The sequence below is a fragment of the Equus quagga genome, chromosome 22 (genome assembly GCF_021613505.1).
Source record: "Equus quagga isolate Etosha38 chromosome 22, UCLA_HA_Equagga_1.0, whole genome shotgun sequence".
NCBI classification, from domain to species: domain Eukaryota; kingdom Metazoa; phylum Chordata; class Mammalia; order Perissodactyla; family Equidae; genus Equus; species Equus quagga.
In genome coordinates, this window is record NC_060288.1 from 89,862 (window position 1) to 106,142 (window position 16,281).

The following is a 16,281-nucleotide window of genomic DNA, read 5'->3' on the forward strand; positions in this document are numbered from 1 at the left end:
AAAGAGAAATTTACATTTGTAAAGGAAATATCCATCTATAAAGGTGTCTCCCTCTCTGTACCAGGAAGAAGGGGGGATGATCTTATCTCTAGAAATTCTTATCAATGCGGAAGGCAAGGACTTAAATCTGCATAATCACCTGACTCTTGTTTACTGTGCTTGTCTGGTGATCTCCTGCAACTGACCCTCCCTGCCCCCAACACCCTCCTTTGTCTTTAGCTGAGGATGGTATTTAAGGGGAGGGCTTCCACCATTTTGATGAGTTACTCAGTTTTTCTGGGTCTCTCCCATGCTATACATGTTATAAAGCTTTGTTTAATTTTCTCCTGTTATTCTGTCTCATGTGAATTTAATTTGTAGCCGGGCCAGCAGAAGGACCTAGAGTGGGTAGAGGAAATGTCTTCCTCCCCTACACACCATTGCCATGTTTCACAAAAACACTAAGGTCTGACACTGTGTGGCAGCACTGAGGCTTGAGCCGCCACTCAGCAAAGACCTGTCCATGTCCTCCCCACACCCACATCCACTTGACTGTGGCTGTCAGGACGCACGGCAAACCCTGCACAGCCCATGGAGGGTCAGGCTGCATGCTTAAGACTGGGGCACTCTCTCCACAGAGAAAGAGAAGTAGTTTATGATGAGGATTTTTAGGCTGCTTAATTTTAAAATGGTTTATGATGAGGATTTTTAGGCTGCTTAATTTTAAAATGGCTTATGATGAGGATTTTTAGGCTGGTTAGTTTTAAAACTACAGATGAGATTCAGGCTCCAAGGAGTGGAATTTGTTTGCCCCTTTGTTGGGAAACATTTACATTTCTAAGGGAAACCTCTATCTGTGAAGATGTCTCCCTCTCTGCCAGGAAGAAGGGGGAATGGTCTTATCTCTAGAAGCTCTTAATGGGGAAGGCAAGAACTTAAGTTGGTTGCTGTCTGGCAATCTCATGTAACTGGTTTAGGGTGGTGGCGTCTAACCTTTCTAACCTTTACTTAATCCGATTTGATTCTTGTCTAAAAGTCATGGGATCACTCAATGACCAGACCCCACCTGCACTGATACCATTTTAACTTTTTTTCATGTTCTTTCCTTTGTCTTGTAAAGAGATGAATCATATACCTATGCCTTAAATTTAGCCCTAACCCTCAACTCAGGGCAGCAGCAGGAGCTCTGACTGCCCGTGGGTCCTGTCCCCATGCCAGCGGGGGCAGCAGCAGCAGCTCTGCCTGCCCATGGGCTCTGTCCCCATGCCAGCGGGGGCAGCAGAAGCGGCGGCAGCAGAAGCTCTGACTGCCCATGGGTCCTGTCCCCATGCTATTCCACACTATTCTCTAAATAAAAGAGCACTACTGCCAGATCTTGAGAGTCTAAGAAATCTTTCTTTCGACTCCTCGGCTCACCGACCCCGCATCAGTTTATACCTTACCTTTGTGGTTCGTAAAACAGAGACATATTTTCTGAGCATCTCTTATGTAGTAGTAACTGAATACAAAGTTTTATTAACCAGTTTGACCTTAAAAGATAAAGTGAGAAACTGAACCACTGTATGGAGACTATGGTAGTTCTCTATCTGGATGGTTACCAGATCTCATTCTATCTTGAAGAACAGCCTTTAAATTTACCCTGCTAACAAAAGCATTCATTAAAAAGATAAGGATTTGTCAATGCTTATTTATATCTGCATTCACTTCATGATCATTCTGATATCTAATTACATGTACTCTATCAGGATCACATTTACCATTGGGTAAATACTTTGATACTAACCTATGATTCTAAGCTCCCTCATCAATATTAACACAGGAAGGAATCTGCTGCTGACATTAAACAAATAAATAATAACAATACTGAAGTTTTATGCTTTTGTCCTGACAATAATGTTCATAACCAGGTGGTAAAAAGGGAAGAAGAAAAAACAAAAAAATTAAATGTTTTAATTAATATAATTTCAAGCCACAAAGTAATCATTATGCAAGAATTAACATAGCTCCAGACAGGACATGTTAAAAATGAGACGGGATGTAGAAAATGAGTCTGTGAGAAACACTGTGGCAGTGAAAAGAAAAGTCTTGGGGTCAGGTGGCCTGGTGTTGACACTGCCACTATCTAATAAGTACGGCATTACTTCATTTTCCTAAATCATTCTTCAGTCTTCATTACACAGCCCGTTGGGGTATGTGTCTTTCATCAAGAAAGGCAAAGAGGGTTTGAGAAGAAGAAGATGTGCCTCAGCGACAATTGGCTGCCTTTGGTCATGACATTAAAGATTTTTTAGTGCTAGCTGATTCAGTCTCAGATCAATTGTAAAAAATTTCAGAGCCGTATGTTCAGCTTCCTTCCTCAGGAGTTCTCCAACAGTGTGAATGTGTTTCTAGCAGCGTAACTGCAGAATCTAATTCCACTCTCAGAAAAACAACTTCAGACGGCATTTTACCAAATCCAAGCCCAGGAGCTACTCTCTGCAGAGAGACATCTCAGCGTCCTTTCCACTGTTCTGCCCGTTCTGCAAGCTCACACTCTTACTCTCCTTCAGGTTTGCTGTTTCCAGGAAGCCTTCTTTGATTACCAAGAGCCAAAGACACTTCAAATGCTTAATGCGTTCTTTTTCTCCTAAAATAAAGTTTTTTCTTCACTCTGTAACTCATTACATTTTTTGGTTATATTAATTTATTAAGTTGGTCTTCAATTACCTATAAAAATACTTCTCAAATATGTGGAAAAAATATCCCTTTTCACTAGCAGCAATGCCTACTGGGAGGAATGGAAAATAGCGTGTTTAAGGCCAAGCAAGTTGCTGCTTAGGTTGAATGTTAATTGCTTGCTAAAAAAAAAAATCACAACTGAAGGGGGCAAAATATGTCACCCTAAAATAGGCCCCTTTGGCCTACTGATTATTTTGAATGAAAGTTACTTAAGAAACAGCAGGTGCAAGAAAGACATGTTGACCCTCCTTTGTCCCCCCCAAAGCAGGAAATAAATTTGCATGTGAAGGTGCCCTGCGCAGAGCAGGACAGAAGGCACCCTTACCGCCAGAGACAGGGACTTCAAGGCCAACACGGTTGTGGAAACAAACCTTGTTGCTTCTTCACTAATTTGCTACCCTAAGCCCAAACCCCTTTGTTTTGTCAATTCTTCACAAATTTATTGTTTCTTTGTCTCAGAAGTATGAAAGTTGCTTGCCTTGGTTACTTTGGGGAGTCTCATATTTTCACAGGCTCCTACATACAAAATTAAATTTGTTTTTCTCCTGTTCATGTCTCTTATGTCAATTTAATTATTAGGCCTGCCAAAGAACCTAGAAAGGAGGAAGGGAAATGTTTTCCTCCCCTATACGACTATTGATATTATTTGAAAAGAAGTTTAATCACATCCGTATATAAATATACATGCATCTGATTCAGCAGTTTCTTTTCTCTTGAGCCCTGCATACCATTTTTTATTTCATTCAATAGAAAACTATTTCCTTTTGACCTCTGATACATGAATACAATAGTAACAACCTGAATGAAAATAAGACTGCACTGGCAATTTTAGCTTGGCACTGCCCTTTGCATTCAGACCTCTCTGCTCCAGCAATCAGATCCTGAATACATTTCCTGCTGACATTTCCCCTTCTCATGCAGACAGGGTAAAAAGCCATCTTAAAATGAAATGGGGAGAAAGCTAATGACACATACATAGTAAAACACTTTTTGCTCCTACATCTCTACACTGGAAAACAAAGAAGCAAACCAAAAAATAAAAAACAAGCAAACAAAACAAGCAGCAGCTGTTGAAGTGACTGCTTGTTCAGACCCGGCGTGCCGGCTCCACGGGGCGCTCCACAGGCTGAGGGAGAGCTGACTTGCAGAGACTGCCTCCTTGACCAGCTGCTTCACCCACCACCACCTGCTAACTTAAGAAAGCAATTACGTTCAAAACAGTGCTTTCTATAAGTTGTTATCTGAATGCTATGCTAGGATTTACATCTTTAAACGCAAATTTTAAAGTGTTTTTTCCTGTGCTACTCCCATATCAGGCTTCAGCATGCAGTGGTAACGCACTGCCTAACTTTGGCAAGTACACCCATTTTCAGTTTGTATAGTTTGTATTTGTGGCTTCGTGGGAAAGCCCGAGGAAGCGTAAATTCCATTCTTTCGTTTCAGTCTACCTTTCTGCTCTACTGTTCCCTAAATGCACTTTGTGACTTAAATTTAAAAAAAACAACTTCAAAATAAAAAGCTTACTTTTATATAATAATATAAGCAGAAGAAGTAAAAAAGCCCTGAGACAGACAAAAAGGACCTGAGTTTGTAGAGAGCATTTTGCGAGAGTCATCCCTCCATTCTGCTGCTCCATCCTCCCCACCCAGGGGCTCCTGTGGCCTCTGGGCTTCGCCAGGTGGCAACTCAGCCCTACTCCACGGCCCCTAAGGAGCTCTGCCTCAGGCCCTGAGAGGAAGGAGAGCGGAATGGCTATCAGTGGAGTCCCCACTCCTGGTCCTGTTACGCCCCTCAGAGCCCACCTGGCGGCCTGGACTGAGCAGGCAGACCCCTGTGGTGCCCTTACCTTCACAGGCAATGTTGCCGTCTCTGGGCTGCTAGGGAGGGGTATTCTCAATTCCTGCTGAGAACTAATTATTATTATTTTTTTTTGCGGAAGATTAGCCCTGAGCTAACTGCTGTCAATCCTCCTCTTTTTGCCGAGGAGGACTGGCCCTGATCTAACATCCATGCCCATCTTCCTCCAATTTATATGTGGGACGCCTACCACAGCATGGCTTGCCAAGCAGTGCCATGTCCGCACCTGGGACCCGAACCGGCGAACCCCGGGCTGCCAAAGCGGAAAGTGCACACTTAACCGCTGAGCCACTGGGCTGGCCCCTGAGAACAATTTTTAAAACACTGCTACCCCTCTCATTCTTCACACGTTGCTTCTCTAGCTCTCAAAATCATTTCTATAAACCCAGCCTGTATTAGTAGCCAAATTTTTGTCTTTTTTTAAAAACTGAGCCCAGAATTTGTTTTTTAAAAGTCCACAAAGCTCACTTAGAAATCAGTACACATTTTGTTTTCTAGGTGGAAAATTTAAGAAGCGAATTGTCCGGCTCCACCTGTCAAGGAGGCGATCCGACAAAGGTTTGTCATGCACAGCCTCTGGCTCTGGGGGCCCTGGTTATGCCTGTTCCCAGGGCCCCATCTGGCTTGGCCTTGGGTGAGGGCTTTGGCAATAGCCAAGTATAAAATTAACTAACGGGGGCTGGCCTATGGCCGAGTGGTTAAGTTCACGCTCTGCTTCGGCGGCCCAGGGTTTCGCCAGTTCAGATCCTGGGTGCAGACATGGCACCACTGGTCAGGCCATGCTGAGGCGGCGTCCCACTTGGCACAACTAGAAGGACCTACAATTAAAATATACAACTATGTACTGGGGGCATTTGGGGAGAAAAAGCAGGAAAAAAAAAAAAAAGATTGGCAACAGTTGTTAGCTCAGGTGCCAATCTTTAAAAAAAGAAATTAACTAACAAAGAAAATCCACCCTGATTGGATTAATGGGATTAAAAAGTGCTGTTGAGCAAAATAGAAAAAACATTGTCCTTTGAAACACAGGGACATGAAGTTAAGTTTCTACATACCCAGGATAAGTCATTTGAGCTGGAGAAATACTGCTACCTGGATAAGGGGCTAAATTTAACTCTGTGGGATAAAAGTCTGTCTCTCACTGAAGTTTTCCTTGTGGAACTCACGTCTAAAACAAAATTTTAGTTTGCTATGACAATACTTTTATACAGGTCATGCTCTTAATTCTTCAGTTTATGTTTTGTTTACACTTCTGATTGTATTTGACTTCCCTAAGTCTTACAAGGTATCCCTCAGAAGCACATTCCCAGAATTCTTCACTACAGCTTGTTTGTCACAGACCTATGGCTCCAAAAAGGACAATGCAGTCATCAGGGGACAGGGTCTGTCTTCTGAGGAAATTTTTTTTTTTTGTGAGGAAAATTAGCTCTGAGCTAACATCTGCTGCCAATCCTCCTCTTTTTGCTGAGGACGACTGGCCCTGAGCTAACATCCATGCTCATCTTCCTCTACTTAATATGTGGGATGCCTACCACAGCATGGCTTGCCAAGCAGTGCCATGTCCACACCCGTGATCCGAACTGGTGAAGCCCAGGCCGCCAAAGCACAGTGTGTGAACTTAACCGCTGCGCCACTGGGCCGGGGCCCCCTAAGGAAATTTTTAAAGTAGGATTTGAGGAGGCTTCAAGAGACCTTTGCTCTAAACTATTTACCTACGATCTCCCATGACATTTCATCCCCAAGATTTATTAATTGCTTTTGAGCTTAAAGCAGTTTCACACCTTCTGTGTTACCCGGTCAAACGTCTCTTTAAGTGGGAAAAACCATAAGCTACGATCTTTTTGAGCCTGTCTCGGTGAAGCATTTTCCAACTTGTGGAGTCGGAACATTGAGCGACCGGGCTTTAAGTTCCTCTAGGTCTCAGGTTCCACATGGGCAGAATGAAGGCATGGGGCCACTTTCCAGCTATAAATCTTCCAGGATTCTCCAAGCAGGTGAGAGCTCCTTGAAGCAAGATATATGGAAGAAGACACTGTACTGATCTTTGGGAGGAAAACGTGAACTAGCAGGTGGGGAAGAGGGCACTGATCAGAAATGGGAAACGTAGGCAATGATTTACATATTTCCCAATTTTACCAAAGGTCAGGTCTGGTCAGGGAAGAGACCTACTGTGGAAGTACCCTGCACATTCTTTAGTGTGTGTGTGTGTGTGTGTGTGTGTGTGTGAGAGAGAGTTGCCCCTCAAGCAGGGACACGAGTGGACAAGTTGCTGAGTGCTCCTGCAAGAAGATTATGTCACGAGTGGAACCACTTGCTAGCCTTCCAATGCATGCTGTGCTAGAGTTCTTAGAGCAAACATCTCTTGGTTTGTATGTGATTTTTTTCTCTAATATTTCTCGGAAAAAAATTTTGGAAACATTTAAAATTTGCACTATAAGTCTATTGAGTAATTTTGAACTAGATATACCTAAAGAACCTCAATAGTTTGCTCCCTGCAAAAAGCCTCATCATCTCAGATCAGGTACTTAAACAAGTTTTTAAAACTCTTACATCAAAAGCATGCAGATTCGTCTAGAAAACAGTAGGAAGAAATCTAACGTAGTTGGACAGAGATAAAGTAGTCTGAGTAAAAATAAAACAAAAACCAAAAACACATACTCCTTTCGATGCTTTGATACCAGAGTGAACCCAGGGAAGGATTGGGCACTAGCAGCCAGCAAACCAACAGATGGTGGGGGTGGGTGGGTCACTTAAAGTCCAAGAAACCAGGAAGGAGGTGATTCATATTGTTTGCATGACAGCTTTCCTTGTGAGGGAAACATATTTGGTTTGCTCCTATCTCACAAGTTCCTGACGTGAAAAAGTACATGACAAGGCTGCAGGCGACATCACTCACACAGGGTGGGCCTCCTCTTCATTGTATGCCCACGCAGAAGTAACAATCAGAACATCAAACGTCCAGTACCGCAGAGGCACTGCCAAATCGGGGTGGAGGCCGTCACTCACACAGAGTGGGCTTCCTCTTCTATGCCCACGCAGAAATAACAATCAGAACATCAAACATCCAGTACCGCAGAGGCACTGCCAAATCGGGGTGGAGGCCGTCCGCATACCGCCGTAAAGCCTCACAGGGGCACAACAGCTGGGTGTTAGCTCAGCTCCCACCTCCTAAATCAAGTGTAACACCTGTCCCCAGCCCTGTTATCAGGCCTTCCAAACCTGGCTGACTTTTGAGCAGACAGCATGGTCTGGTCTATACGTGTGCCAGCCAGCGCAGTAGCCACTCGCCCTGCGTAGCTACAGAGCATGTGAAATGTGGCTAGTCTGCACTGACTTAAGCCCTACGTGTAAAATATACACTAAATTGTGAAGACTTAGTAAGAAAAAAGAATGTAAAATACTTTAATATTTTATACTTATTACACATTGAAATGATAACATTTTGGATATACTGCGTTAAATTAAAAAAATCTCATTACAATTAATTCCACCTGTTTCCTTTAATTTTGAAATGCAGCTACTAGAGAATTTAGAATTACAGATGAGGCTTGCAATGCCTCTCTGTCGGGTAGTGATGGTCTAGACGCCTGGCATCCCCCAATCGAAATATTCTCTGATTTTAACACCCTTAGGGATCTTCATGAGAGTGAGTTAATCTAATATCCTAATTGGTGTTAATACATCTCTCTCTTCAAAAATAGAGAGTTGGAAGGGACCTTATAGGTTAGTTTACCCAATCCCACCTCATTTTTATAGCCAGAAAACTGAGGCCCAGAGAGAACTATGTAACAACACACCAAGGATAAGACTAAAACGGCCTCCTTAACTCTCGGACTAGTCCTCTCCCTAATTTTACTATTTTATCTCTATGAATATTTGCCCTTTTCCTGCAGACAATACCTTAACCCAAAGCAGTGACCCCTATCAGAGCAGATGTTTCAGGCATAAGGAGGGATTTAAAAAAGACAGGGAGTCATTTCAAGTCACCTGACTGGCTGTTTATTCTGCCTTCTCAGGTATGGCCCTAATTCTTTTCAATCATCTATTTAAAAGGTGATTCAAAGGGTCCTGTTACTAAGCTTCTCCTTCCTCCAAAAGCACACATCATCATTTACAGATTAAAATCCAGAGCTTCTTAGCCCTCTTTCATCATGTTACGCAAAATGCAATTCCAAATGGCAATGCAAGAACTGTCTCGATTATTAGCCACATTGAGTGCCCAGACAATTACTGATCCCAGTTCTTTAGTGTTTGACTCATAACACTCAGCACTCTACTTACAAAAGAAAATTCTTAAATTTCCCCAAGAATTCTATTAATCTGGAATATCTTAGCTTTTCAGATCCAGACACATACCTTTGTGATGTTTTCTGTAGAGATCGCCCTGGATTCCAGGCTAGACCAGGTTACTAAGACCAAGACTTGCACTAATCTTCTCTAAGTAAGTTAATGGGACTTCTCCCTTGCTTTCACTAGGGAGGGAAAAGGTGGTAACTGCTATCCTTGTACTTTCATGAGCAAGGCCACTTAAAAATTAATAGTTTATCATCTTGTTTCTGAGGGGGATTTGCCTGTGACAGTTGGCACTGTATTGAGATATGCCCTTACTCTGCTTCTGTGAGAGGAAAAGTGGTCTGTAATGTGAAAATTACTTATCTGATGTTGACAAATAAAAAATGAACAATCTGAGGAAACAGGGCTAAGATCACAACTAGAGAATTTGTTCAAAAAGAAATACATCAAACCACCCATCCACCCACCATGCAACAAACAACCCAACAATAAAATCGATGGTTTGCAACTAGAAATTTATATTATGTGCACTTCTGGATATGAGCAGTTTTGAGTTTCCCTAATGACGCTGAACAGAATGTGCTCTCATTCTCAACTATGTCAATTTCAGAAGAAATCATGCCATTTTATATGCCACCAAAAACTGAAATTCAGAAAAAGATGCACCATGCCTCAAGAATGTCCTAGATTTTCTAGATTTAAAATATTACGTCCCAAGACATTTATATGTTTTGTTATAGTGGACATTTGTTGTTTCTAAAATTGGATTTCCTAGCCATGTGGCTGGTATGAGTCTGTTCTTAAGCCATAAGCGTATGCTACTCCATGTTGAAATCAAGGGGCAAAAGGCAGTGGGCTGCATTCTCGCCCCTTAAGCCAAGGGGACTTGATTCTGCATCTGGGTTACCCCATCAGGGAAGGACTTTTTTTTCCTGCTGGATTGGAACTGAAAACACATATACCTGGAAGGATCCACTTTCTAACCATGAAGGGACAGTTGATTCCAAAGCCCAAGTTCAAAGAGCTAACTAACAAACAAAGCAGCTGTGGCTGGCTGCAGCCTCTGCACCAGGGATGGCAAATTCAAATGCCTTCAGGGCCAGGCCAACAACACAAATGAGCAATAGGGAGTGGTGGGGAGGAGACTGCTTGTCTTCCGTAAATGTTAAAATTACAATGAAAACAAAGACAGCCTTGAGTTGGCCAAAGAAAACATGTTGACATTAGGTCTGCTGGCCACATAAAATTCATTCACATGTGCTGGCCGCCAGTCTTCCACCAGCACTACAATCAAGCGCGGGAGCCTCTGTTTTGCTGACCCTCAGTGACCCCTCTTCAATAAGCCTCTTACAGCCCAGTCATGTTTTTAAAAGGTTTGGGCTGCTACACAGTCTCCTCTTCCCTACTCAGGTCTCAGAATTAATTACTTAAGCCACTGAAAACATCTTAAATGTTACATTAATAACATCCTGGAGCAAACAGTATCTTCAATTTCTAATTGCTGTTGTGTTTAAAGCTGAAGAAACATAAAGCCAAATTTCTGAGGCCAACCACAGTGTTATCAAGGGAATTTCTTTAAAGGGCTGTTTCTTCAAGGGCTCGGAGTTTCCTGGCCCAGCTCAACCCACAGTGCTTTGACTGGCTGGAACTTTTTAAGTTTTTATTTCCAATACAAACATCCATCTGTCCCACATCTTGATAAATTTCCAAAAGCACCGGAAGCATGGAGATGAATCCAAACATTTTAAAGTGAAATGGGAAGTGAATGATGTAGAAATAAGTTAATTTATAAGGAAGTGAGGCTAGTTCCGATACTGATTTTTTGAAACTGGGAAATGATGATGAGCTTCTTAATGTGAACTTGTGATGCCTAACAACCCTTTCAACAGTGAGACCAGAGCCCAAGTGAACTTTCTAACAAAGTAACAGCCACAGCATGGGGCCGGAGTCACTCAAACGCAAACAACTCCCCTCCCCGCTAATTAACCATCAACACAGAAGGAGGCACGAATTTGGTAAATCATAGCCCATTCTGTGAGGTTTGCTGCTTTAAGCAAAAGTGAATCTTTTTCTAAGAGGCTAATGCTAAGAGAGATGGAAGTCTTGTTGCTCTCTGTAGACTTAAAAAAAAAAAAACACAAAAAACCCTTTACCTACTTATTTACCAGAATTTCTAATTATTTACTGTCAGTTAGGGTTTGGGAAATTCTAAAGCATAGAAAGAGCTGTGAATTTGGCCCACCATGAAGGACTGTTCGTACTCAAAAAACAACTTGTAACATAAACAACTGAAACGCATAAAGTTAGGAACCATCCCCGGTGCTTATGTTTACAATGGCTTTATGTTCTAATAAAATAAATGCATTTTTCCTTATGAAGATGTGAAAACTGTAAGAATTGCTCTGAAACCCCAGGGAGGCCCTTGCTGCAGGAATAGGTGAGAAAGCTAATTCCTGCTTGTGAGCCTTCCATGGAGACAAGGACACAGGCAGGATTACAGCTCCCCTTCCTGTCACTGCCCATGTGGGGTTCCCACTGAACTGCAGACTCCGTGTGTTCTCCCCTTCCTGTCGCTGCCCGAGTGGGGTTCCCAATGAACTGCAGACTCCGTGTGTTCTCCCCTTCCTGTCGCTGCCCGTGTGGGGTTCCCACTGAACTGCAGGCTCTGTGTTCTCCCCTTCCTGTCAGATTTGTTTTCAGGGGAGCTACTAAGCTTTCTCAGAGAACTGCTTCCTCTGATGTTATCTTTTATACACAATAATAACATTTCATCCATTCAACAAGTAGGATGTATTGAGCCCTCAGTCCATGTTCTAGAAGCTGAGGACAGAGTGGTGAACAAAATATACAAAATGGTCAATAACTCTCACACCCCTACTCAAGGAATGAAGTGGCCTGCTCAGGGAATGTTGCTTATAAGGCAAAGAAGTTAGTGCTATGCAAAGACTTCCATGGGCACACAAAGGACAGCAAATTCTGGTGGCTCAAACAATAGTGAAGTGGACCCCACAAGATACACTACTTCAATTTTAAGATAGTGAAAAATAATGATTCACCTTAACAAAAGGATTACTTTTACAAAAACCTTTTAGATAAACATCTATAAAATGAGGCACACTTCTACCTTCGTGGCAGACACAGGTTCATGCAACGTGACAGACCAATCCCAGGTGCTTGACATATTAGCAGATGAGTCTGACTTTAATTAGCCAAGGGTCCTGGAATGCAATCTTAGGGCTCCTTGAGGTGACAATTTGATCAAAACAGGACTTATCCCCACCCAGCTTGGTCTAAGTTCACATCAGAAAATGAAAATGCTGGCTCTTGCTGGATTACATTTTCAGAAAAGGGGCACCACAGCAGATTCAAAGCAGGAAGTGCTTCCAGCAGTGGCAACTTCGCCATGGTCCTGCAGCCACCCCCACTCCTGGGGACAGGCTCTCAGCCTTGAGAGTCAAGGGTGCAAAGCAAGGTGTCCGGTGCTGGAAGCAGGGACTGAGGTGTTGGGAAGTTTAATTAGCACGTGTGAAACTAGAAGGGCCTACAGCTGAAAGCCCTTTGGAAGTGTGAAGAATTATGGTTGCTTTTTGAGAGCTCCCCTTCCCAAGAATGAACAGGCCTGAGGAAAGAGGAGCTGCTTAGATTTTTTTAGAAAACATTTTTTCAAGTCTTTTGATGGTAAGGCTTCCACAGTTTTTGCTAATAAACTTATACCTTTAATAAAAGAAAGATTTCTCTTCATCTGCCCAGAGCAAGGACTTGCTTGACCACGAAGGAAACTAGAACATAGGTTTGCATTGGATCAAATGTCACGTTTTACAGCATAAATTGTCTAAGTCAGGAAGAGACTTCTTTAAGCTTTCATGAAATCCTGTCTAATTCGACAAGCCAGTGCAGAGCACAGATGGGAAGTGAACTTGAGGTCCCTGCACTGCAAGGCCTCACCGTCCTGCGGGGGAGATGTTATGGGATCCACGATGTAGACACAAAGCATAGTGAAGTCACTTCAACATAAAGCCAGCTGTGGCCAGGACCGGAACAGATTAAACCCAACGAGCAGACTTAGAGAAGGCTTTCCAAAGGAGGGATTTGGGATACATCTTGAAAGATGAACAGGACTTTCAGGAATGAAGATGAGGGGAAGAACATTTGGGGCAGGGAAAGCAGATGAACAAAGGCATAGAGGAGTGTTTGGAGAGAGTGGGCAGAAATGTGACTGACACATGGACTGTCATGGAAAAAGAGCCCAGAACCCAAATCCTCTCAGATTAAGGATTGGGACTTTATTCAGAAGGTAAACTGTGTAGGGAGGTGTAGGGGAAAATAGAGGAATGCCATCATCTGGGTTGAGCCTTAGAAAACCGAGTGTTAGGAGTATGGAGGATGAACTGAAGACACAGTTAGAAGGCAACCACCAGGTTCAGGGGAGACATGAGAAACCTGGGACGTGAGCAGAGGAAGTATAAAAGCAATGCCCACGGTGAGGAAGGGCAGCTGCGAGGCCCAGCAGAGGCAGAGCACCGGGATTCGGCTCCTGATTCCACTCTGAGGGACTGCATGGACCAGGAGGAGGGTGCTGAGATGGTTCTAAGTTTTAAGCCCAGGCAGGGAACAGGATGGTAAAAGAGGAATGAAGGAGGTGATGGTGGGACGTAAAACAGACTAGAGCTTCAGTGAAAAAGCTTAGCTAACGATGGATCCAGCACACCCAACAGAAAAAAAAAGTATGTGAAAACTTACAAAATAATTGATTGTTCATTTTGGACTATATACTATCTACTTTAAAAAAAAGACACTTTAAATGTGTTAAAGTGGCAGCTGAAGACGGAGAGTCAGAGGATCCTGTGGAACTCTGACACTGTCTAATTTTGGAGAAAATTTAGCTAAAGGTAACATTTACTATATACACTCCTTTCAGCTTACTTTAAAATATTCTGTCTTTCCAGAGTTTATGGATCCTCCCCATTCTTTTTAATAACCATACTTGCTATAATATATGGATGTACCACAACTTCATCTCCCAGTTTCCTTCTGAAGGGCAGGAAGGGGCAGAGGACAAATGCATTGGTGTTGCCCAACAGCAACAACAAGCAGGAAGAAGCTGACGCTTCATGTCACCCGAGAGCTCACTTCCTCCACTCTACTTTTTTTGACTCAAACTCTGCTGGAAGAGACGCAGAAACATAGAAAGCAGCTGCTCACCCCAGCATGTCCATCTACTGTTGTTTTCCTTCTGGCAGCAGGTACATGCTATTCCAACCAGCCAGGCTAGTTGCTTTGGAGCACATAAACTGACAGTTATCCTTTGATGTTTGTGTGAAGCTTAAATAGAATCATGAACACGAGGGGTCACCATGACCTGGAGCATGCCCAGAGCTCCCGAGCCAGAGCCAATTCCCACAGTGACAGTAACTGTAAAAAATATGCTTCATGGAAAAATCAGAGAATAACCTGGGTCTAGCCATTTACTACATGTAGGTTCAATATACCTCAAACTCCAGATAGTGATCTTTCAGTTTGTATTCGTCGATCTCCTTGGCTTTAACTTTCTTGTCTGGGGGATACGAGCGATGCTCGGCCAGCTCGGTGGTAATCTGCTTCAGCTTGCTTTCATGAGATTTCAGCTGTTCCTCCTGCAGAAAATTATTAAGCCATTTAGCAGTGAGAAAATAAATCAATAAAAAATTGTAGAGTATTTTAAAAAATCCCTGATGATGGGAATGACTTTAATCCATCACGGCAGTCCAGTGTGCCCTGCCGCCACATCTTACCGACTCTCTCAGGCCAGTGTTCACAGGCACCTGTGCAAAACAGCAACCGAGCCCCCTGGCACAAAAGCAGATGCTTTCAGAGCCCCTTATCAGGGATAACTGTCACCAAGTTGAGACCAGGCCTCCTAAGAGATACTCCAACAGGCAAGGCACCAGCCAAACAAACACCTACTCTGAGGGCCACACAGTTTGGCTTCTCCATGTCAAGTCCACTCAGCAATGCTGCTAGTTACCCCCGTCTCTCATAATGAATGAAGCGCCTATCTGCAAATTTTTACTTTTTTGAGACAAGCAGTGCCACCAAGAAATAGTTCTCTGAAAGCTATCAGATGACATTCTAAGAAATGTAGCCACTATGCTTTTTCCCTCCAAAGTAGAGGTTCTGACTTCCTTCGACTATATCGATCCAAAGTAGTTATTCAATTAAAATGTACCTATAGAGTGACTATTGCCTGAACAGCATTATTACAGGCACTGCGCACCAATGCAAGCTGGCCGATCCTATGTCAAAGAATTTCCATTCTAGGGGCACCATTTATATCACCTGAGCAAAAAACTACCTGACCAGAGACACTATCAAACCCTTTGGCAACATTTTAAAAATAAAACAGAGAGACTGGAATTCCCTTGCATTCCTAAACCGTATGACTACTTTGCTTACTATCCCACTTTCACATGTCAATTATCCACATTCTTGTTGAGTGTAAATTCCATGTGTACAATAAGAAATAAATGGATGAAAGCATATGAAGAGGAACTGATTAAACCAGGTGATAAATACATTTTGTATAATACCAACATAATTTCAAAATATAAAAATTTTATCATAGAGTGAGGGGAATAGTGAAAAAGACTGCCAGAAAGTGAATAATTATGGACACTAAGATTATATAACATTACTGTAAATTAAAAAAAAGATGTTCAGAAATTATGAGTCACATATAATATCCTAGGGATTTGTTGTAATGCACGTCTTAAAAGTCAAACAAGAAAAAAATCTAAGTCTAAAGCCATCAAAATAGAAAAGAACAATGAAAAGTTTTTACAGAGTATGTGAATGGAAAAATAAACAAGAGAGGTGACAGGAACAAGTAGAGTGAAAGAAAGATGACAAGATTCCTTTTTAAATACCAACTAACTAAAACAAACCAAAACACCTAAAGAAGTACCAGAAAAGTATAGGAAAAAAAAAAAGAAACCTATTTTGAGATTTCAGAAGGAGGTGTACATCTCCAAGCTGTCATTTGTAGACTGATGATACTGAAAGGAAATTAAAAACATTTCAGGTAGCTTTTATTTACAACTTCTCATTCATCTTTCTATTTCTTCCTCCAAGGAGACTACAGACTATGTTATGGACTGAAGGTTTGTCCCTCCAAAATGCCTACGTAGAAATCTAGCGTGGCTGTATTTGTAGCTGGGGCTTCTAAGGAAGGACGTGAAGTTAAAGGAGGTCATGAGTGCAGGGCTCTGATCCGACAGGATTAGGGTCCTTAGAAGAAGAGACACCAGAGAGCTCACTCTGCCTGCCTGCAAATGCTGGAGAAAGGCCACGCAAGGACACAGAGAAAAGGGGGCCATCTGCAACCCAAGGAAAGAGCCCTCACCAGACCCCAGTCCTGCTGGCACCTTGATCAGGGACTTCCAGCCTCCAGAACTGTGAGAA

General features: G+C 42.6%; 1 protein-coding gene across 7 annotated transcripts in view; it reads right to left on the bottom strand.

Moving 5' to 3' along the window:
• PSD3 (pleckstrin and Sec7 domain containing 3) overlaps positions 1–16,281 on the bottom strand; it is a 643,022-nt gene that overhangs the window by 10,659 nt on the left and 616,082 nt on the right. For all 7 annotated transcript variants that reach the window (XM_046648392.1, XM_046648393.1, XM_046648398.1 and 4 more), the window contains one exon: positions 14,334–14,477. In XM_046648392.1, the coding sequence (XP_046504348.1) occupies positions 14,334–14,477 (144 nt within the window). The remainder of the gene's footprint in view (positions 1–14,333; positions 14,478–16,281) is intronic.